Source organism: Otolemur garnettii, unplaced genomic scaffold (assembly GCF_000181295.1).
Source record: "Otolemur garnettii isolate 467f Iridium unplaced genomic scaffold, OtoGar3 scaffold00068, whole genome shotgun sequence".
Taxonomy (NCBI): Eukaryota; Metazoa; Chordata; class Mammalia; order Primates; family Galagidae; genus Otolemur; species Otolemur garnettii.
In genome coordinates this window covers 1,688,047-1,710,372 of record NW_003852463.1, presented here as the reverse complement: position 1 = coordinate 1,710,372, position 22,326 = coordinate 1,688,047, and the positions used below count along the sequence as shown (strand labels likewise).

At 46.2% G+C, this 22,326-nt stretch overlaps 1 protein-coding gene across 3 annotated transcripts in view; it reads right to left on the bottom strand.

The window, feature by feature from the left end:
* Positions 1–21,379, bottom strand: part of DCTN1 (dynactin subunit 1) — a 30,641-nt gene extending 9,262 nt beyond the window's left edge. The window contains exons 1-7 of one of the 3 annotated variants that reach the window (XM_023515295.1): positions 21,292–21,377; positions 7,427–7,672; positions 7,090–7,168; positions 6,850–6,884; positions 2,336–2,356; positions 916–1,107; positions 158–355 (exon numbers count right to left, since the gene is read on the bottom strand). In XM_023515295.1, the coding sequence (XP_023371063.1) occupies positions 158–355; positions 916–1,107; positions 2,336–2,356; positions 6,850–6,884; positions 7,090–7,168; positions 7,427–7,654 (753 nt within the window). In that variant the 5' untranslated portion in view covers positions 7,655–7,672; positions 21,292–21,377. Of the gene's footprint in view, positions 1–157; positions 356–915; positions 1,108–2,335; positions 2,357–6,849; positions 6,885–7,089; positions 7,169–7,426; positions 7,673–14,271; positions 14,303–21,291 lie in introns of those variants that run through there. The other 2 variants (XM_023515296.1, XM_012807406.1) reach the window with 2 other exon arrangements.
* Positions 21,380–22,326: the final 947 nt, after the last annotated feature.

The following is a 22,326-nucleotide window of genomic DNA, read 5'->3' as shown; positions in this document are numbered from 1 at the left end:
CTGAGGAAGGGGGGAGATAAGAGGGAGTATAAGCACAGAGATGCCTCATGCCACCCTTTCTCACAGGGTGTTCCAGGCTCCAGTTCCAGTTTAGGTTCCAGCACACTTCCTTGGGTCTCTCAGCCTCCCCAGCCACCACCTTCACCCTAAGCCCCACCTTCCGCGCCTCCTTGAGACGCCGCTGCAAGTCTGCCTGCTGCTCCTGCATTTTGCTCTTCCATTCCTGCACCTGCTCCAGCTGGATCTTGTGTTTCTCCAGCTCTTTTAGCTTTGCCTTGTCTTCTGCCCGTTTCAGACGCAGAGTCTCCAGTTTCTCCTCCAGGTCCCGCACCTGGGCCCTCAGTCCCTCTTCCTCCTGCAAAGGAGGGGCCCTGTAGTTTATGCACAGCCCAACCTTCCTTCCCATCAAGACAAGAATGTGTGGGGCAGCACCTGGCGCTGGCCCCATATACTGAGGGTGGTGGGTTCAAACCCGACCTCGGCCAAACTGCAACAAAAAAATAGCCAAGCGTTGTGGCAGGCGCCTGTAGTCCCAGCTACTCGGGAGGCTGAGGCAAGGGAATCACCTAAGCCCAAGAGCTAGAGGTTGCTGTGAGTTGTGACGCCACAGCACTCTACCAAGGGAAAAAAAGACAAGAATGTGTGTAAACTTCACTCCAACCCCAGAGTCAAAATCAAGTAGCATACACAAATCTAAGAGGAAACCATGGCATAGTGTGTATGGGAAGAGTATGGGAGAGGGGCAAGAAAGGAAAGGGTAGCTCAGTCAGTAGCAAGACCTCCACATACTATGTCCCCACCCTTTCTGATCCAAGTTTTGGGTCTTTATCAATCCTGGGAAGTTTTCAAGACTTAGCCAGGGATCACAGACCTCATGGTGTCTTAATTCTCCCTCACCTCAAACCCAGTCCTTACCTTGGAGGGAGAAGGAAGTGGCGGGGCTGCTCCAGGAGAGGTGAGGACCGGTGTGGGGATGATGGGTGCTGCCAGCGGAGTCTGAGCTGGGGTGCTGGGCTCACTGCTGCTCAGCTCACCTGCTGATGCTGAGCCAGAGGGACCCAGAGAGCTACTGGCCCCAGACACCCCAGTACTGGCTGGGCGGGTGGGCTATTCAGAGAGGATAGGAGCAGATCAGAAAGAGAACAAAGAAGGGTGGTAAAAGGGAAAGAGACAGAATATGAGAATATGGCAAGGGAAGAAGACAGAGAAGGGAAAAAGCAAAGAGAATCAAAGCACAGTGAGAATGGAGAAACAGTGAAAGGGAGAGGGAAAATGACAGAGAGTCAGAGAAAGAGTGACAAAGGACAGGAGAAGGAAAGGAGGCAGAGGAGTGAGGGAGGAAAGGATGGGGGAAGATATAAGATTATAAGGCTCCTCCCTTGGCACTGACCCCACATTCCTCCCAGCTCTGGCACTGCCCTTTAGAGCAGAATCCCTTACTCCCCAGAACTCCCCTCTGTGACCCATTTATTATCATTCTAGCAATTTCTTAATATACCCAGTCCCATCCTGGCCCCAGATCTACTCCCTCCTCCCCTACAGGGAAAAATACCACAACAATGTCATTCCTAGAGAAAAAGAACAGATTAGACTTTGTTCTCTAATATTCATGTTCCCAGAGAAGGCTGGGCTAAAAGGGGTACCAGGCTCTCTACCCCTGCTAGGCCCTTTCTGTTCTTTGGGAGTCAAGCTGAATCTCCCTCCTTTGGTCTATTTCAGGGAATCTTGCAGATAAAAAGGCCAAGGTGAAAGTTGTACGCCTTGACTCCCACTTGAAACAACCCTTCCATCATCTCCCTCCCCTAAGACAGAAGAGCTCCAATCAGGAAACAGTACCTAGGCCCTGTGGAATATAGGAGGAGCTGCCTTGAAGCCTGGGGCCTGGGGCCCTCCCTAGCAGTGCTGACCCTGGAAGCTCTCCCAGTGAGCTGACACTCAGAGACCATGTGCTATCCCAGATACCCCCACCCAAAGCCTTTCATAAACACACTTACCTCCTTTTCCCCTGAGATTTTACCCTGCCAAGTTCTTCACCTTTCTTCCAATCCCTCCCCTCAAAAGTCGTCAAAATGTCCTTGTTCAAGAAAGCCTGCTTTAACCCATGACCCCACTCATTCTCTTTTGCATTCAAGGTATTGGCTTAGAAAACCTCCTAAGAACCAAAAGTCACTTCCCATTGGAGAGGGCTGCTATCACCCCAGCCCCCCTTTCCCCTCAAAGAAAACCTAGGATGCACTGTGACCAACTTTTACTTGATCATACATATGCCCACATACAAGCAAATGCCTAAGATGTATACTTAGCAGTGCCTGCACAGGGGCCTGTTTTTTCTCACCTTGGGCCGCCGAGTTGTGGTCTGGACAGGCAACAGGAGCCAGAGAAGTAGTCAGGAAAGAAAGGATAATGGCAGAAAGACAGACAGCAAAAGGGACAGCAATGAGAGCAGAAGAAGTAACAAGGATGGGGCTACTTAGCCATCCCCCTGCCCCCCCAATCCCATCCCCTTTTCCCTCCAGTGAGTCACTATGTTCCTACTCTAGAATCCCAGAACTGCTGTTCCTTAGTTCCTGCCCCCACTTTTGCCCAACCCTGGCAGGCCTCACTCCTTCAGATACCCTGAGAATCACTGAAGTCTGTCTCCTAGTCTGAGCCACAGGAGACCAGAGGCAGCAGCTGGTGAGAGGGTCTCCAGAGACTGTCCTTCTGAACAACCTCTCCCTTTCCAGCCCAGAGCCAGAGGCCCCACCCAGCCATCACTGCCAAGGACTTTCCCAGGTCAGCTTCTTCCTTTAAGTATTGAACTCCACAGAGGAGTCTCTAGAAACCCTATATAGCAAGAGTCCTATAAGCCTAGAAGTGGGAGATCAGGTCCCTAAGACAGAACAAAGCTGCTGCCCTCCCTTTCCCCAATCCCCTTTTCCCAGGACCATACCCTGCAGTAGTCCCCATCCCTAGAGCAGAGGGCTCAGGTGTCAGGACCATGAATACTGCATTAGCAGAAGTCCAGAGCTCAGCAAAGTAACCCCACCCCAGCTCTACGAAAGGAGGTGGGGGTGGGCAGCAGCAGAGAGAAACTATTGCCTTATCTAGGAACCCTTCAGGTTACTGCAAAGTGGTAAATGGACAACTAACACCAGCTCCCAAACAGCATTCTTGATACCCAGTGTCTCACTGCTCTGACAAAGATAAGATATGGCTTGGATCCTGTTTTCAGGATATGTTACTAAGCCCAAGGAGATCAATCCCTAACCCTCCTTCTCTGAGCTAAGCTTCCATAGCTGTTGGTCAAAAACTATTCTAGGGTCTCTATCCTACCCCGGGAAACCAACCTGATACAAACCCAAGGGGAAGGGAGATGCTGGGAAAACAACCAACAGGCATTCCAGCAAAGGCTGAGTGAGATAAGTAGGCCTGCTAGAGGCACTGGGACCCTTGAGCCTGCTTCCCCACATTCTACCACAGGAAACTCCCAGAGCCAGTTTGCAGCAGAGGCTGCCTGAAGCCCAAGCCTTTGAGGCTACTGGGTACAAGGCCTGGAACACGGACTCAGTCAGTGCCAAAAGGAGGCAGGGCAGGGAGCAAATGCCCAGGGCGTGGGGCATGGTAGTGACACATACCTCTCCCTGCCCCCCATCTTCATCCTCACCCTCCTCCCCCCACCAGGTAGACAGATGAAGTTGATCAGCCCCCACCCCCACCGCCTGCTGCCTCCATTGCCCTGGCAACCCGGCAGCAGGACCAGAGAAAGCAAGAGTACCTTTCGGGCTGTCGGTGCCTGTCTCATGATTGCAGAAAACCAAAGAAAGCAAGGAAAGGAAAGAGGAGAGACAGAGAAGGATAGACGAACACACAGAGGACGGACAGACGAAGGGAGGGAGGGAAGGAAAGAGACCGAACAGAGGAAAAGGCGGCGGAGACAGGAGATTAGTGCATCAAATCCCAACAATGCAGCCTCAGCTTCCCGGTGCAGCAGCGTCCCAGCTTGCAAATAGCTGCCGCTCTACACAGAGGCCCCCCCAGGTGCACAGCGGGACCACTAGGCTCCGACAGGCACCAGGGCGGAGCGGCGCCTGGCCCAGTTCGCCAGCTTAGGCTGATGGCAGCCTCAGTGGCCGCAGCACCAGCTCCACCTGACGTCATGCACCCACCCTCCTCTGCTCCGCGGAGGTGGAGCCACGGCTCCTCAGTCACCTAGCAACCACCCAGGCTCTAATGGCTCCTCCTCCTCTTCTGACTGGACAAAGTCCCGTGTAGAGCCCGCCTTGCTGCTTCCTTCTAAGTACAGGTTCTGTCTCCTCTCTCCACCTTCCTTGCCCTTCCCCAAGAGCTTGCTCCAAGAAACTGGGCCAGATGTCATGCCAGACATGATAACCTATGGGACCAGAGCATCTCTGGGCAGGGACATAAGGGCCTTCCTGCTCCATCTCTAATATTCACATTTGCTACTCTCCACAACCTCATCAACTCCACTTGTCTCATACACCCTGGCAACCCCCTTATGAGTCTCTTATCCAGCACACATAGCCAGAGCATCCCTCCAGCCAGCAACAGGCTCAGCTCTGAGGAGCACATAGAGTGATTAAAGAACTCTGGGAAACATTCTGTCTGGGCAATAGCAGCTCCAATGACAGAGTTGGGTTTCTCTCCCAACCATTCCCAGGTTGTAGGCAGGTCAAAGCCTATCTCTAAAGGGCTTCCAGAAAGAACTGAGCACTTAGTAGAGACATCTGGGTTCTCTTCTGCCCTCCCCTTCAAAGCATGCTATTTTGCTCTGGAACTGGCTTCCTATTCCACGAGGATGAGAGCAGGGACCCTAAGTTAAGTGATCTGCTTTGAGAGCACCATTGGTGAGGAAGACTAGGGACAGGGGGAACTCACTATTTGACTGACATTTACCACTGTGAGTACAGAAAGAAGGGCTGGGCTTTGCTATATATTTCCAGGCAGCTGCCAAAGCCCCAGGATTTGGGCATTAATCAAGCCCCAGTTCAGGGTCAGATCAACCTATGGCCAGACCTTCTCCATGGATATCAGACTATAGTCTCGTGCTTTTCTCTATTCAGGGGCCTGAGGTGAGATGGAAGCCCCAACCAGAAGACAATAATCAAGGGACAAAACCAAGTTTTTATGACCCTGGAATGGGCCCAGCATCCTTTACAGCATTATTTTCCTGGCATTGCCATTCCTACCCAGAGCTAGGCCCCAAAGCAAGTATCAGCCTGTCATCTCTATCATGGCACAACTCCAAAGTGAGGACCCATCACCAGCCAGGAGTTGAAAAGGTGTTTTCCACTACCCTCCCACTGCCCCAACCCAGCAGCTCTCCATGCAATGTCACAAAGGCCTGAGACAAGTTGGCAACAAGGAAATCACAGTATTGTACATACAGCACAGTAGGTACAGGTCAGACAGGCACATGCAGGTTGGAGACAGCTTGGGCAGAGGCCCACGCAGGGGCTGGTGTGAGGAAGTGGTCATGGCAGCTATCTAAGAGTTTAAAAGAGTCTGTGGTTGGGAGGGGAGGTGGCCCAGTTGAGCCCCATTCCAATGACGGTGGATGGAAGGCTGCAACTGGTAGGAGGTAGGTCTGAGGCACATCACCAGAGAAAGGAGGAGGCAGGGAAAGGCTGATGGGCAGAGTGGGGGAGAGTGGGGGTGGGTATTTATGGCAGTACCCACCCAGAGGTAGGCACGAAAAGACTCTCAGGCTTTCCAAATAGGGATTATTCTTTCTGTGCTCTGTTCCCTTTCTCCTTGCACAACCACCTTACTTGGTACTTTTCCCAATCTTATCCTCCAGTCTATCTTCCCATGGGTCCCCAAGCTCAGGCTAAGTGGGAACCCACAGTAACCCAGTAAATGCTCTATTTTATGCTGTTGCTATTTATAGTCAAATGCTTATAGGAAGTCTTTGACCTGGAGTCCTGGGGCAGGGGAAATTGTCAATGATGGGTACTACCTGGACTTGAACACTGAGCCTGATGTTCTTGCACAGCTCAAAGGAACTCTGAAAGCCAAAGCTGCCATTTCCTCTGGCCATCCCAGCCCCAAGGTCACACACACATACATGCAGCATCCCAGGGACATGCAGGACAGGTGGAGAGGGGGCTCACAGCCTTCACCCACCCACGCACAAATAGTAAACACACCACCTTCTTAGGCTTCAGTCCCCGCTGCATGAGTAGGAAAGGGCAGAGTTAGAGAACAAACATCACATTGTACTAACTGGCCAGACATCCCGAGAGTAGGTGTTAAGACCAACTAGGCATACACAGGTAAGAGAGGGATTCAGGTCACTGTCAACCCACAAGCAAGATGAGGGTTTCCTCAAGGATCAGCTTCCAGGATGTTCACATTCTGGCCCAGAGAAGCTGCAGTCTGGAGCCCTACCTCACACACCTTACACAGATTGACAGAGGGAAGCTAGGAAGGGCCCTCTACATACAGACTAAAACAGGAAGCAGGGTGCCCATCTCCTTGCCATTTACTTATTAGTAAGAGAATTCCATCTTCCTTTACCTTCTACCCTATAATCATTAGCATCTTTGGATACCAAAGGTAAGAAGTTAGCTACATTACTGGGGTCAGACTTGTTCTTCTTATTACCCCGAGCTCAATACCATATGACCCTAAACTTCTGGGGCATGAGAGTTTTTCCCTGCTACCATTTTTACTATAATACAGCAACTCGTACCCTGAAAGCTTCCTTCTCAGGGAGGCTAGAAAGACTAGAAGGCTAACTCGGTTTGGATTCACCTACTGTTTCTACCTGCCTAGCACTGGGTATCCTTCCTCTTGTTCTTCTTCTCCTACCTCTATTACTCCCACTCCCACCCCCAAATCACTTACCAGTTTGCTAGTCTTCGCACCTGCATCAGTTCCCTCTGTGGAAAGCAAACAGAAACAAAGTGTGTGCTTGTATAGAGGGGTAGAGGCACAGAATATCATGGTGGGGTAAGACAAGATATAAAATGGGAATATGATGGTGATGGAAAAAAAATCTCAGGATCCACTGTGGCTCCATGTTATGGAAAGGAAGTCCTAGGGACTCCTGGATGTGAGGAGGCAACTTAAGTGGCTGGTTGTTACCTCTTTTGAGGACTTTTGAGGCAGAAGAATCAGGTGTCTCTGGGGAAGTAGTATCTGCTCCATCTTCAAATACCTGGATCTGAGGCCACAGAATAGATTCAATACAGCCAGATCAAGAATGGCTGTAATATGGCCCACTCCCTGGTCTCCAAGCAAGCCAGAAGTATAGGGCGGCTTCCCAAAGGATGGAAGCCTTCATCCATTCTTTCCTCCCCAACTATTTCTCACTCTCCCAACCAGAGGCTTGTGCCCATGCCCAGGAAAAGGAAGAACTAACATATACAACAGATACATGCACATACACACACACATAGACACAGAAGCAGAATGTGAGTACCTGGGATTGGCGAACAAAGATGCCATGCCCTTCATCACAAGTGAAGTACTTCCTGCCTTGGACAGTTCCATCATTCTTGCCCTTTGCTTCGTCCAGGATCACACCTACCCACTTGCCAGTGGCAAAGAGTGTGGCTCCCACATAGGCCACAGTACCTCGGTGGCCTTTTCCAATCACCTCCACACGGGAGCCCACTCTCAGAGGCCGGGCACTTGCCTCTGCACTCATCCTGCTGCCACTAGGTGTCTGAAAGATAGACATGTGAAAACATACACAATTAGAGGCCTCAGGTCAAGGGTGGCATCCTAATGCATAAGAACTGCCCCAACCAGGATCTTGGACTGAATAAGTATCAGAAGTCATTTCCCTGAACCTTATTCTCAGGGTGAGGTGGTACCCCAAACTCCTCTTTGAAAAATGTCAGTTATGTTTTCTTCTAAGGCTTCTCCAAATTTCTCTGGAATCTGCTAGAATTTTTAAAAGTTTATATTTAAATTTTATAACAAATCAGAACTCATTGATCAATCTGTGAAAGTTATCACATGACTACTTTCTCAGGAGCACGGTCTTCTTAATTCTCCTCTCAGGAGATGAATGAAATTCAAGCAAATAACTCAGTTTAGACCTGAGTCTCCACAACTCAATGCCCTGACTCAGGAGCCTAAGCTGGGAAGACAGGTGATGCAGTGACCCTACAGAATCCTGTTTCCCTTTCCACTGTCACCTGTATTCCCTGTGGTTCAAATGGCTCTCATAGGCATCACCTTTTCAGAGACTCACAATTGTACCTCCCTCCAGACCTTCAAGTCTATTAACTCGGCGTTCTATGCCTTCTTGATCTGACTCCCCCCACCCATCCACATACCTACCATGACACTCCTGGTGCCTCACTGCAGCCCATCCAAACATTCAACTCCCCTGTCCTGGCTTGAGTCCTGTTCTGTTAACTCTCTACCCTCAAGCTCAGGAGATCCTTCACTCATGCAATGCTGCTATAAAATCAGGTACCTAAGATCTGTCCCTCACTCTGTTCCCCCAGACACTGCCTGGTGGTCCAAAATGTATGGTTTATCACTATATGGTTGGGAAAGGCAAAGGAACAGACTAAAACACTGCCCTTGGGCAGCTCTCAGCTTCTGATACACAAGTGATGACAGAACACAACACAAAATTAGGTCCTAAACAGGCCCAAAATTTAGAAGAAAATAACACCTAAGCCATTTTTAGCAATAACAACTCCATAAACCAGGGGCCTTGCAGAAAACAGATGAATGAGACATGAAGATAATAACACCATGGTCCTAATGACTCCACAGGGCCCCCTTCTGATACCCCTAATTTGGCTTCAGAAGGGAGACCTGCCAGAGCCAGGACACCTCCCAGGCCTGTCATTCCCTAACTCCCTTCCCCAAAAAGCTCATCCAGGAAGGTGAGGTACAGTTTTCAGGAACTCTAGGACCCAAACCTTCTGTCCCAGATGGCTCTTAGGACCTGACAATAAAAGGAATTGCCAGTGACACTGAGCCATACCCAAACTCAGAGATTCTTCCCACTTCCCAACCCCAATAAGCTTCTCAGAATCAGCTGGACACAACAGTAGATACAGATTCAACCTCAGACAGAAGAGAAAGCAAGTGACAACAACAAAGCAGCTCTAAAGAAAGGCTTCACTGTGAGGCTTTTCTGACCCATCGACCCCATTCTGAGTCCCCAAGATAGTCTGGCAACCCTCAGGAGCCCCTGGCTTAATGGCCAATTAGAGTCAGTGGTCAGGCCTTGCCAATCCCCATTTAGGGTCCAACTCTGGGAAAGGAAGCTTGTCCAGCCTAACACCATCAGGGCTTCGAGGGCTCCTGAGAAACATAGCCTGTAAGAGTACCCAGCTTAGTTCCAGCTGATGTCCCCAGCCCCCACAGCAATGATGTCCACAGGCACCCAGGCCTTCTCCAGCAGCCCTCCCAGGGCCATCCCAGATTAGAGCCACTTACCCGGCTGTACACGTGCCTCTTGCTCTGGGCCATGTTGCTCACCCGGCTTCCACCCCCTCCCCCAGCTGGCCAAAGACAGAGAGAAAAGGTAGAAACCTAGGCAGGAGGGTCAGGGCGCCGGGCCCTCATGGACAGACACAGGAGTCGTCAAGCACAGCCCTCCCCAGTCCATGGGCCTCACTTGGTAGCCTACAGGGGTAGGGATGGGGGCAGTGATGGGGGCTGAGGAGCAAGTCCTCTTCTGTTACCCCAGGATTTCTGAACCACAGACACCGAATCCTGCTTGCCAGCTGATGAGTCTCACTCTGCGCTAGTGCTGCTCTAGACTTGTCAGGAACCGTGCTAGCCTCTGGGTCCTAGTGCTCCCCTGCTTCACCTGGGCCAGGGACTAAGGGCTGGGCCCACGCCACAGACCCTCAGTACTTACCCCTCGAGTACACTGTCCTAGGGCTGGAAGCAGAGTCCTGATGATTCCTCCTACTCTGTAGCCCCTCACCATCACTGTTCCCCCTAACCACAGGACAGAAGGCCTCAGAAGGCCCACAAATATCAAGTGACATTTTTAAATGATTAGCTACCTAGGGCCTCCACATAGCCAAAATAAGGGTCTTTCATCTCCTTTCTGGTGCTCTTCTCTCTTCCTCCCCTCTCTAAACTCTAGACTCAGGGTCCAAATCCATGTGATTACAGCCTGGATTTCAATCTCACCCTGGGCGAGAGAAGCCAGGCCCTGCCCAATAAACACCAAAAGAGGGGCAACAATGGAGGCAACTTCTCACACATAACAAAGCCAGCCAGGTACTTCTTGCTTGCCTCTACCTTGGCAAAGGTTGCCACAGTCACTCTTCTTCCCTTCTGGCTATTAAAAGGCGCTAGGTTCTTAAACCCAGGATATCATATTCAACAGGATTATTAAAGGCAGTAGACAAAAACAGAGAGCCCCATTTTCCCCTTGTAACACAAGGCCCACCCCACTTCAGTTACCTGTTCTCTAAACACTTGGCCTTCCCTCCTAGCATCTCAGACCCAATCAGATGGCTTATTTTCTATATTTATACATTTCACAAAATTATTTAATAACCATGCATTCTACACATTACTTTTATAATTAAAATCTTTTAATCAAGGTCAGGTACAGTGGCTCTTGCCTATAATCCTAGCACTCTGGGAAGTTCAAGTGAAAGGATCACTTGAGCTCAGGAGTTCAAGACCAGCCTGAGCAACAGTGAGACATCAATTCTACCAAACAGAGAAAATCAAGCCAGGCAACCTAGCAGTCACCTGTAGTCCCAGTTTCTTAGGAGGCTGAGGCAGGATGATGACTTGAAACCAGGAGTCTAAGGTTTCTTTGAGCTAGAATGACACCATGGCACTCTAGAAAAGAATAAGACTGTCTCAAAAAAAAAAAAAAAAAAAAAAAAACCAGAAAAAAAAATTTAAACTAGTGAGATTATGCATTGTAGTGAGAGGTCTCCAAGAAGCTGTGTACCCATACTACTGCAACTCATTTACTTACCTAGCTACTACGGCTATGAACCAATAGGCCAGATCCCTGCCCCTCAAGTAGACGACAAGGTTGGCCTGGAGCCTGACCTATGACTCCACTGGCTCCAGTATAGATGGAGATTCCCTGGGCCTAGGGCTATCTGTCTTTTTTGCACTGGGCTTCCTTCACTGACAAAACAGTAATTTCCCCCACTCTGCCCTCTTTCTAAGAGAAATCTGGTAGCCCAACAGTAGAATGATATACAGCAGCCAGAAATATGATCCCAAATATGGCCTCTCCATATTTTGAATCCTGGTCAGACTCCAAAGGAAACCATATCTCTCCTCTCCTGCAAAATCTCTATGTTGTCTTCTTCCTTCCCTACTCACTGGCACACTGGTGGGAAGTCCTTGCAACCTGGATCTCACATGTTCAGAGAAATCTACAGTCTACAGAGCACCTCAGAAAACATCATTTTAGGCTTGGCACCCGTAGCTCAAGAGGCTAAGGCACCAGCCACATACACCAGAGCTGGCGGATTCAAATCCATCCTGGGCCTGCCAAACAACAATGACAACTACAACCAAAAAATACCCAGGCGTTGTGGTGGGCCCCTATGGTCCCAGCTCCTTGGGAGGCTGGGGCAAGAGCATTAATTGCTTAAGCCCAGGAGTTGGAGGTTGCTGTGAGCTACGACGTCATAGCACCCTACCCAGGGCAACAGCTTGAGGTTCTGTCTCAAAAAAAAAAAAAGAAAAAGAAAAAAAAGAAAAAGAAAACATCATTTTATAGTACCATGGTTAAGGAGGCTCTAGACTTAAGCTGCTTTTCCTGGTTTTACTACTTGGAAGCTACATAAACTTGGTCCAGCTACTGAAAATCTCTATCTCTCAATTTCCTCATCTGTCAACTGGGAAATAATAAAGAATATATCTCAAGGGACTTCACCTAACAAATGCAATCAATGTAACCTGGTTTCTTGTACCCTCAATGAATCTCGAACAATAAAAAAAAAAATTTAAAAAGAATATATCTCAGATAGATGTTGTAAGGATTAGCTGGGATAATCCATGTAAAACATTTAGAGTAGTGCTTTGTATTTAGTAACTGCTCAGGAAAAGTTAGCTAAGAATAATGTCATTATCATTTATGGACCATACAATATAACCTCATAGAGAGGTAGGCCAAGGATGATGCTGACAAGGAGACTGAGACTTAAAAATTGAGCGACTTCCTTGAAGTTACATAGGTAGCAAGGAGTGGAGCCAAAACTAGAACCAACCTGACTCAGAGCCCCCTGCTTTCTACTACTCCTTGCTGTTACACATACATCTCTGGGCTTCCAAGGCTGTGTTCTTCCTCTAGACCACACTGTCTTCAAAAATACAAAAGAGCTCAAATCTAAGAATAGCCTCATAACTCACTTACCACATAGGTGTAACAGTCACCTAACTTCTTGGAGACTGTTTATTCTCCTATAAAATGGGAATAATATCTGCCATATCTGTATTATGAAGCTCAAATAAGATAAAGCACATAAAAGTACTTTGTAAAAAGTACAGAAGTTGCAGAAATGCAAATAATTATTATCTGACATGATACCAGATGGCATTTAAAACTTAAAATGTTGGGTGGCACCTACGGCTCAAGAAGTAGGGCACCGGCCCCATATACCGGAGGTACCTAACTATGCTGTTAAGTATGGAGTTTATATATATATATGAAAGGCCTACAAAGAACCATAAGTTGTGAACACAGTATGAATAGTCAGAAATATTTTCTCTAACTAGGGTATATTATAGAAGATGAGTTTAGCTGAAGTGAAGAATTATACCCCTTTCGAAGAAGAGCCTCGACTTTTCCTCTTTATGATCCAATAGTCTTTAGCTCATGGAGTCAAATATTTATTAACTAGATAAATACATTAACATTGAGGTGTAGTGGGAGGTAAGGATGGATAGGCAAGGAGTTTAACATCAGGGAGAGATAGTAGGTGGACTTGATCCAATAATAATTGGACGCTAGTCATTTCTGAGCAGAAGACTATATAGAGAAAACTACTTTAGAAGATCAAAGTGGTGGCACCGGCAGGATGAAGGGGAATTCAGCAAAGACAAGGGAGGATGATAGCAAGGGTGCCACTGCAGTAATGAACTTATGATGAGGAAGGTCTGAACCAAGGTCATGAGGGGGAGAAGAAACAGGGCAATTCAGAAACAGTACCCCCAAATCCTGAGAAGGCCTACAGATCAGTCACAAGGAAAGAGAGCAGAACTGCACAGGCTCTAGAGATAGGGATATAGCTTTGGTTCTGTTATTTCCTTAGCTGTATGAATCTGGGCAGAATATTTAACTTTCTGAGCCCTAGTCACCTAACAAGGAAAAGGAGGAAATAATATTACCTCACTGGGATACTGTGAGGATTAAATATGATTTAAGTAAATAATTTAGCACATTGCCTGACACAGAATGTGTGCTCAACAAATTGCAGATATTGCCTTCATAATTATTGCAATGATAACTTACACAGAGTAGGAATCAAATGGGTCAACAACAGGAACACAGCAGGAACTCAAACATTGCAAGGGGGAATGAATGGATCAATAAATGCATGAATAAGTAAATGAAAAACAGGAGTTTTCAAGCACAAAAAATGTAAGAATGAGGATCAAAATATTAACAGAACAGGGGAAATGGAAAAGAAAACTGAACATGTTAAGACAGAGAAAACAAGTCCTATTCTTAGGGCCTTCTCTGGGGCAAATCAAACTGTATACGCTAATAAATGTATTTCACTATCTCATTCAAAACTGAACCTATGATGTAGCCGAAACAGATTCCATTATCTCCACTTTACAGGTGATAGAGCTGAGTCTCAAAAGTCAAATGACTTACCCAACTCTTATGGCCAAAAAATGGCAGAGAGGCACATTTGCCAGTATGTACAGGTAGGTATTCCTTCCTCAGCATCACTTAGCCCCAGCCCATGTCCCACAGGAGAGTCCTAAGTTACATGTTCCCTCAGCCAGGGAATAGTCAGATGCTCCCTGGATTTCTAATCTAATTTCCTCCCTCAATGATATTAAATACTGCTAAATTATCCCGGAAAATAGGAAGGAGGGAAAAATCTGTGTCTAGTAAACAGGCTACCAATAGTTTAAGAAAAATTTCAGGAAATGACAGGAAAATAAGATTTGGGGGAATTAAGAAGAAACAAATGAAGTATCTTTTCCACTCCTATCATTTCTCTCCCCAGTCTGAACCATTTCTACCTTGCTTTTACTGGCACCCCAGCATTCTTTGATACCTTAATCTCCTCTTGTCTCATCTTACCAAATCTTGATTCTGGGCTAACCCAACTGTCTGCTTACCTTAATTCTACTCCTAGAGGAGTTGGTCTGAAACCCAGGCAGAGGTATCCAGCAGAGCAAAACTGCATGCCTCTCAAAGCATTAGTAAGAAAGAGTTAAGTCAGGAGTCAGCCTGGGAAAGGTCTGCTTCCAGAGTGGGGAATGGAGGTTAGGGCACTGGAAGCTTGGAAAGCTGGATTCCAGGTATCCACAGGGACCCTGGAAGACAACACATACAGAGCCTTTTGTTCCTAGATCTTACTCCTGTATCTATCTTACAGATTTCATACAGACAGGGATTTGACCCTAAATTAACTTCATTCACCTCTCCAGCTCCTCATTATTCCCAGAAATGTCTGCAAACCATTCCCACTCTGAATGCAGCTATACCCCAGCCCAAAGTCCAAAGTGTCCCTCTCCCCCAGAAATATCCAGTGACTTCCAGACCCATCCCCAAGAGTCAGAAAGGAAAACTATATAATATGCCTCACTTATCTTTAGTAAAAGAACTTCTGCAGGAAGATAAAAGATACTCAGCCCTGGACTCAAGAACTGAAACACCTAAGTAGTAGCAGGAGTCTCCCTTAGCCTGTTCAAAGTTACTGCTGTTCCTCCTCCTGAACCAAACCAGCAAGTTCCTGGCACTAGGACCCTGCAGACAGGGAATGCTGAGCCTGCGCTCTAAAGAGAGAGATGCACCATTTCACAACTTCAGCAAAAGCCAAAGCAGCCAACAAAGCCACAGCCCAATCAGCGGCAGTACTGGGCTCTGCCTTTTGGGCAGCTAACCGGCCACTTTCCAAAAGCAGAACATTCCATCCTTTCTCTTTTTAAACCCACGTCATCATCTGATCATAATGGAAATCAATCTCAAGCCACCACGCAAAGGCGTATCCATGGCAACACCAAGGGGAAGGACACAGAGATGATGCTCCAGAGGCTGAAACAGGAAAAGGTAAGTCCATTTCTCTTCCATCTATGCCATCCCACCATTCTCCCCTTTCACTCAAGTCAGGTGTGCACCTCACCTGCAAATTCTGCCTACTACACCAACTAGGAAACACAAAAGGTGAGTTAACAATCATTACTTTATATAAGGTTATAGGTCTGCCTCATTCCATAACTGAACGGTAAGAAAAAATTCTTTTTCTAGGAGATAGAATGGGGACAAGGCCTCTCTTCTTATTCACTATCTCAGGTGACACAGTCTCAGTGCAATACTTGACAAATCACTATCAGTCACTTGCCTTCCTCATCAGGATGCCGGAAAATCACTCAAGGATTTGCATAAAAGCTGCCAGCAACACTGACCCCACTGTCCTGTCCCCCCATATTACCATCATGCTCACAGACTGGCAAGACTCCCTCATTAGCAGCCCTAGACTCTGGCCCCTCAAGTTTGGAGCGGAGATTAAAATTTCTGCCTTCTATGATGCCTCAGAAGGAATCCATTTATTCATCAAACCCATATACTGCTAAGGCTAAGTAATCCTCCATGCCTCAATTTCCTCTTCTGTAAGATAGAGACTTTTTAACAGAACTGTTGTAAAAATCACATGAGAATGCCTGAAAAGCACTTGTAACAGTGCCTGGTATGAAGGATTCAATAAATGTCAGTCATTCTTCAGTCATCTTCCTGATGAAGGAGAGCCCCATAGTTCAGAGGGTACTCAACACTCACAGCTTATTTCAATTCTGCTCTCTTTTTCTTTCCTCTGAACAGTTGTTTTAAGTTTCCTTTACCACTTTCAAGTCCCTAGTTCTGAGTCCCAGCCCTCAGCAGATAACCTTGCTGAGAAAGAAAACTAAGCCTATTAGGTAGGAATTCCTTTCCAAATTTAGTCATATCTACATGTATCCCTCATTGCCTCTTTCTTCCTTTCTTTCTTCTATCATTCCTCTTAAAAGTAAATAGTATCCCCATCTTTTCAAAGACAACCCTTCCACAATCTTCAGATGACCTGACGTAGCCATCATTTTTTTGTATAGTGACTTCAATTGCAGCCTCTCTACTGACTCTTGCACATCATCAGAAAACTCATGATTTTCTATTCTAGGAAAAATTGTCTCTAGTCTCTGCTCCCTCCTCCACAAGCTGCCACCATCTCTGTTCTTTCCTTCTCTGCTGAACTACTCAAAGTGAGTACATACTCTGGATCTGCATTTCCCAACCCCCTGCTTCTGGTTTCAATCCACTGAAGCTACCCATATTAAAAAATTAAAGAGCCCTAGTGAACACTATCTCCAAACTACCCAACCTCAAGTTGCATTTTCCAAGTTCATCCTATTTGACCTCCCTGTAGCAACTGAGACTACTAATCTTCTTCCTGGAATTGTCTCCTTTCCTAGCATTCTGGACAATACTGTCTATTGCCTTGCACACCTTGCCTTCTTTCTAGCCTCCTCTGTCATCCTCAACCTCTATAACCTTCTATAAGCAGAGCTGGAAGAGCGGATAAAATTCCATGACTTCATCTACTACCTACACCTATTGCCTCCAGGCAGAGACTCCCTTTTAACTTCAGATCTACAGCTCTACCTGTCTGCCAAGTGCCACAGACCCCTCAAGTTCAATATGACCAAAACATACTTGGTATCTTCTCCCTCCAAAATGTTACTCTTCTAAATTTTCTTTGCTATTGTTGGTGCCAAAAGCATCACAATCCACCCCAAACAGAAAAGTGAGTCATTCTCAATAATTCCCTTTCTCTTGTTCTCAGCAACCAATTAGCCATTACATGTGGTTAATTGTGTTTCTACACTCTCAGATCCATCCCCTCCTCTCCCTCTCCACTGATCTAATCCTTAATTCAGCTCTAAAGCAATGACTATGTTATTATAAGACTGACTCTACTGATGGAGGTTCTCTTCCTTCAGTCTATTTCCACAGTTAACTTCCAAAAATACAATCATGTCACCTCCCTGCCTAAAACCTCTAGTGGTTTCCCTGCCTATAAAATTGACTCTTAGCACAACACCAGATGCCATTAAAAACCTAGCCTCACTATGAATCCTATCTCATCTATCACCTCTCCTTTAACCCCCAAATTCTCTTATATTGCTTGCAGGTCTAACACTTGAACCTACTTACCTTTCCCCTTATGCTTCTACAAATGTTACAAATGTCCCCAGGACCATTCTCCTTGGTCCTTCAAGTTTCAGTTAAGTTATCACCTCTCTCCTAAAGATTCTCCTGACTTCTCCACATAAAGCTAGTCATTCCCTCCTCTGCCTTCATACATCACTTTGAACTTGTCTTCATCACAGTACCACATTTTTATCGAAACTATTGTTTCCCTTTATCATGAATTCCTCCACTATAGAGAATTTTATCCATCTCAGTACTAAGCACTGAACACAGTGCTTTGCACAGAGAAAGCACTCAATGTTGAATAGAAGCCTACACCAACATCAGATTGTAGGAACATAAATGTCTTTCACGGCTTTCCCAGAGAGTAGCTCCATCCTTAAAAACCACCCACAGAGGACATTAATAGGCACATGAATGCACACACATACACACTCACAAACATCCCAGTAGATGTGGCCCTTTCCTCTCTAGAGAATAGCCTGAGAAACTAAAAGTGCAGAAATAGCCCAAGGTCATATGGAATTTGGTAGTGACACTAAATCTCAATCTTGTATGCTTCCAGAATAAAAGAACCACAGAGAGGGTTCTAGATGAAGAGTGGATCGGATCTTCTGGGGAGACAGCATTAGTAAGGCTTTGGGGATAGCAAAGGCCAATGGCTCTGCTACAGTGAAGCCCTTAAGAGATGTGAAGGAGCATGGGGAGGACAGACTGGATACCTAACTAGTCCATTAGCCAAGTTCAACTAGTGTCAGCCTAAACTTCAAGAGAAAAGGACATAAAGACAAAATCAGACTCTCCAGGTTGGCAAGGACCTTAAGATAGTTTATTTTATTTACTTATTTATTTATTTTGCAGTTTTTGGACGGGGCTGGGTTTGAACCCGCCACCTCCGGCATACGGGGCCAGCGCCCTACTCCTTTGAGCCACAGGCACTGCCCTTCTTTTATTTTTATTTATTTATTTTTCCTTAAGATAGTTTAAATCAGGCAATCTCTCAACTCTTAACCTCTTCAGGGGACACTGAGAACTCAGTTCCTATCTCCCATGGTATGAAACAGCTCAAGTCACCCCAGTACCACCTAGTAGCCATAGACGGGGCAGGTGACCTGGGAATCATCTACTATAATTCCTCCCAACCTGTAACTCCAGGCAGCCACTATTGCCATGATACAGCTGGCAGAACAAAACCTACCGTGGCAGTTGTCAATAGTATTATAATTTTCCCAATTATTTTGACTCTTCCCTAAGAACTTCTCTCTTTTGTGTCCTCTCATCAGTCAGTTCCAATGTATCAATTCTTCCTTAATATTGCCTGCTGCATCCATCCCTCCCCCCATTAACACTTTAGGCTGCCATTTTAATAACTTTGAAAACTAAGACAAGTCATTTATACTCTTTGGTGCCTCATCTATAAAAACAGGGTAACAAGCTGCTTACCTCCCAGGATTATTAAATCAAATGACATCATTCCTATGAAAACTATATTCTATAAAGTGTCATAAACATAAGGCATTATTGTTATCATCAACCAAAGTCCTCTATTACTCCTATGTGAAGGCTTTCTGGCTCCCTGCTTCTCTCCTTCCCTACTTCCAACCACCTTACACACCACAATAAGATAAATACATCCTCTAAAATACTGCTTTGGCCAAATGCCAAAGTGCTTGGATCTACCCATAATCCCAGCATTTCAGAAGGCTGTAGGAGGAGGATCATTTGAGCCATGGAACTCAGGAACTGCCTGGGCAACACAGAGAAACTTCATCTCTACAAAAAAAATTAAAAGCAATAATAATAATTAGCCAGGTATGGTGATGCATGCCTGTTATCCTAGCTACTCAGGAGGCTGAGCCAGGAGGATTATCTCAGCCTAGAAGTTAGAGGCTGCAGTGAGCTATGATCATGCCACTGCACTCCAGCCTAAGCAATGGACTGAGACCTTGTATCAAAAAAACAAAAACAAAAACAAAAAACAAAACACAAACACTGCTTTGTCCACATACTCATCTACCTAACATCTTTCACAGACATCTCATTTCTTAATCAAACAATCCTCCTCAATTTGACATATAAGTCTCATCTCTGCACTGCTCTCAGTTGCTTAAGATGCTTTCGCTAGTCCTGCAAGCCACATCTATCCTTCAAAAATCCAGCTAAAGCTGCACCACACTCCATGCAGAACAAAGACAGATTTAAGAAAGAGATATTTTTAAACATCATGAAATAATTGAAGACAATTCTCTTTGGAGAGAACGTGGCAGGAATAGCTGTCATCTAGTTAATACCTTAAGAGTCAACTTTTTCTGTTTTATTCTAAGGAGGTAACCTAGGACAAAGAGGATGTAAGGTGAAGAGATGTATTTCAGCAACAGGAGGAACTTCCTTACTGAACTATTCCAAGTATAAAATGGGATGCTTTATATATAGATAATTCCTATTATTACAAATGTTCAAGCCAAATTGCAAAAATTCACTAAATTGGCAAGCATATTTTATGGAAGTCAACTACCACAAGGGCAACTGTGGTAGAATCACAGTATTTTCGATCTGAAAGAAACCTCAGAGGTCTTTTAGTTCTGACTTCTATTGTACAGGCCTGGACAGATAAAGTGATTCCTCCATGACAGCACAGTTTGTTCTGAAAAGCAGGGAGTAGAAAGTAGTCTCTGTCAATCCAGTGATCTACACCTTTGCTACTTAAGAATATGGTACATAGACCAGTGGCATTAGCATCACCTGGGAAGTTGTTAGAAATGTAGAACCGGGTAAAATGAACACTATTCAGGTGATGATATGTAATCACAACTCAAGCATTACAAAAGTGATCCATGCATCGAAAACATTCGTACCCCCTTAATATTTTGAAATTTAAAAAAATGCAAAACCAGTGAGAATCTGTATTTTAACAAGATCTCATTCAATGTTACGTATCATTAACTTTCAAAAAGCACTGTCCTATATTGCCCCTTTGAACCTTGAGTTTCTAATTCTAGGACTGCATTTCCCAAACTGTTTCAGAAGTTAAACATAGCCACCACCCCCCCCAAAAAACTGTATACCCCAGTAAAACTTGAAAAACTCCCCACAGCCTCAGTTGGAGACCTACAGTAAATATCAGAAACATTCTCTAGTAGAGAAAACTTTAACCATGAATTTTCTTAACATATTTGAGCACACACAAAATGCCGTTTTAAAGTGAAGTTATCACTATCTCTTTAAACATCCCATAGCTCAGGATTTGGCAGTACACCAAGTAAAGAATGTCAATCTCCACCTCACAGCTCCTAGACTCTCAGTACCTTAAGTATGCAAGTGGTCAATATAGGTTTGCTGGTCTCCTCACTGCAATAAATGAGGGTATTTCCAAATCTCTGGCTTTTTAAAAAACAGCAGAGTTCCTATCTGTGTGATTTTACTGTGGTTCTGCCTAGACAAGAAGGATGTAGAAGGTGACTACTCAAGGATCATCTTGCCAGCTAAGGCGGCCCCCAGGAGTGGAATCACAAACACACCAAACCCATTACCAGATCCCATACTTGAGTCCTCTGATTTTTTTTTTTCCATTTGACACAAATTTCTCAACCATGTGGCCACAGGAAACCTGTGGCTCCGTATGGATTCCGGGGTGCCTTGGACGCTCCTAGGAAAGGAGGACCCTGGCAGTTCTGGAGGAACTCTCAGGCGCAGGCACTCTGACCCCGGGAGAACACTGCCAGGCTGAAGAACTCAGGTAGGCTGGACAGGCCTGGAGTCAAACACTCAGGCAAAGCCACCAGACTCCGGCCGGCGCCCACCCCAACCACGACCCACCCATGCCAGCCCCGCCCGCACACTGGGCTCGGTGCCGCGCCCTAGACCAGCGCCAAATACCCAGCCCACCGCCGGAAACCTCACGAATTTGCGGGGGGCAGAGGAGCAGACGGCTGGCAGGGTCGCTGCCTCTGTACCTGTCCTGTCAGGGGCTCCGCGCCCGACTCCTGCCCCACCGGCGACAGACGCCCAAGACCCAGCGGGGCCAGCCCCGCCCGGCCCCCGTAGGCTGCCCGACGTTCCGCCCGTCCCTTCCAGGTCCACCCAGAAACCCGTGCCCCTGAGGCTCAGAGGCGTTCTGGGTCCAAGTAACACGCTACTCTTCCCCACAGTCCCACCCAAGCTGAGAATTGCACGCAGAGCGTGGCCGGGAAGACATCGATCAGGCACAATGCTGGACACCTGGGCCGGGATATGCGCACGCGCTGTGTGCCTGTGAGGGCGATTAGGACCATAAGGAAGAAGCGCATCATGAAGCGCGTCCCCTGCTGGCGAAGGGGGGAAAGTGCAGAGGGTCTTGAGGACTCCTTTACGAACTTTCAGTGATAAACTGTTAAAACGATAGCAGAAAAAGCATGTTTTTCGAGAAAAAAATAAATTTGCTGCTACTCGGTAAACCCATCACGTGGGGAATACAGACATTCTTATGCCCTTATAATGAGAATATAAAATAACACAAATTTATATAATGGCATTTTGGCACTTTTATATATTTCTTTGTCATTGTTCTTACAGCTTGGCCGGGGTCAGGTTCAAACCTGCCACCCTCGGCATATGAACCCGGTACCCTACTCACTGAGCTACAGGCGCTGCAGCACTTATTATTTTTAAAAAATTATACAAGTACGAACTTCTTGACTCAATGCTCCCACTTTTGATAATTTAGCCTAAAGAAGTAATCTAGCAAGTATGCAAAGATATTTGTACTAGGATGTTGGGAGATTCAGGATTTGATAGACATGGATTCGAATTCTAAATGCAATTTACTAGGTATGTGAGATCTTGAGCAGGTTAATCCCTCTGTGCCTGTTCCTCATTTATAAAATGAGAATGTTTCGTTAGGTTGTTAGGAGGATTAAGTAGAGTTATGTAAAGAACCTCAAATATAACTACTGTAGTTATGTTTATCTTAGTTAATGTCAAATTAAAAACAACCTGAAAGGCTGGGTGCC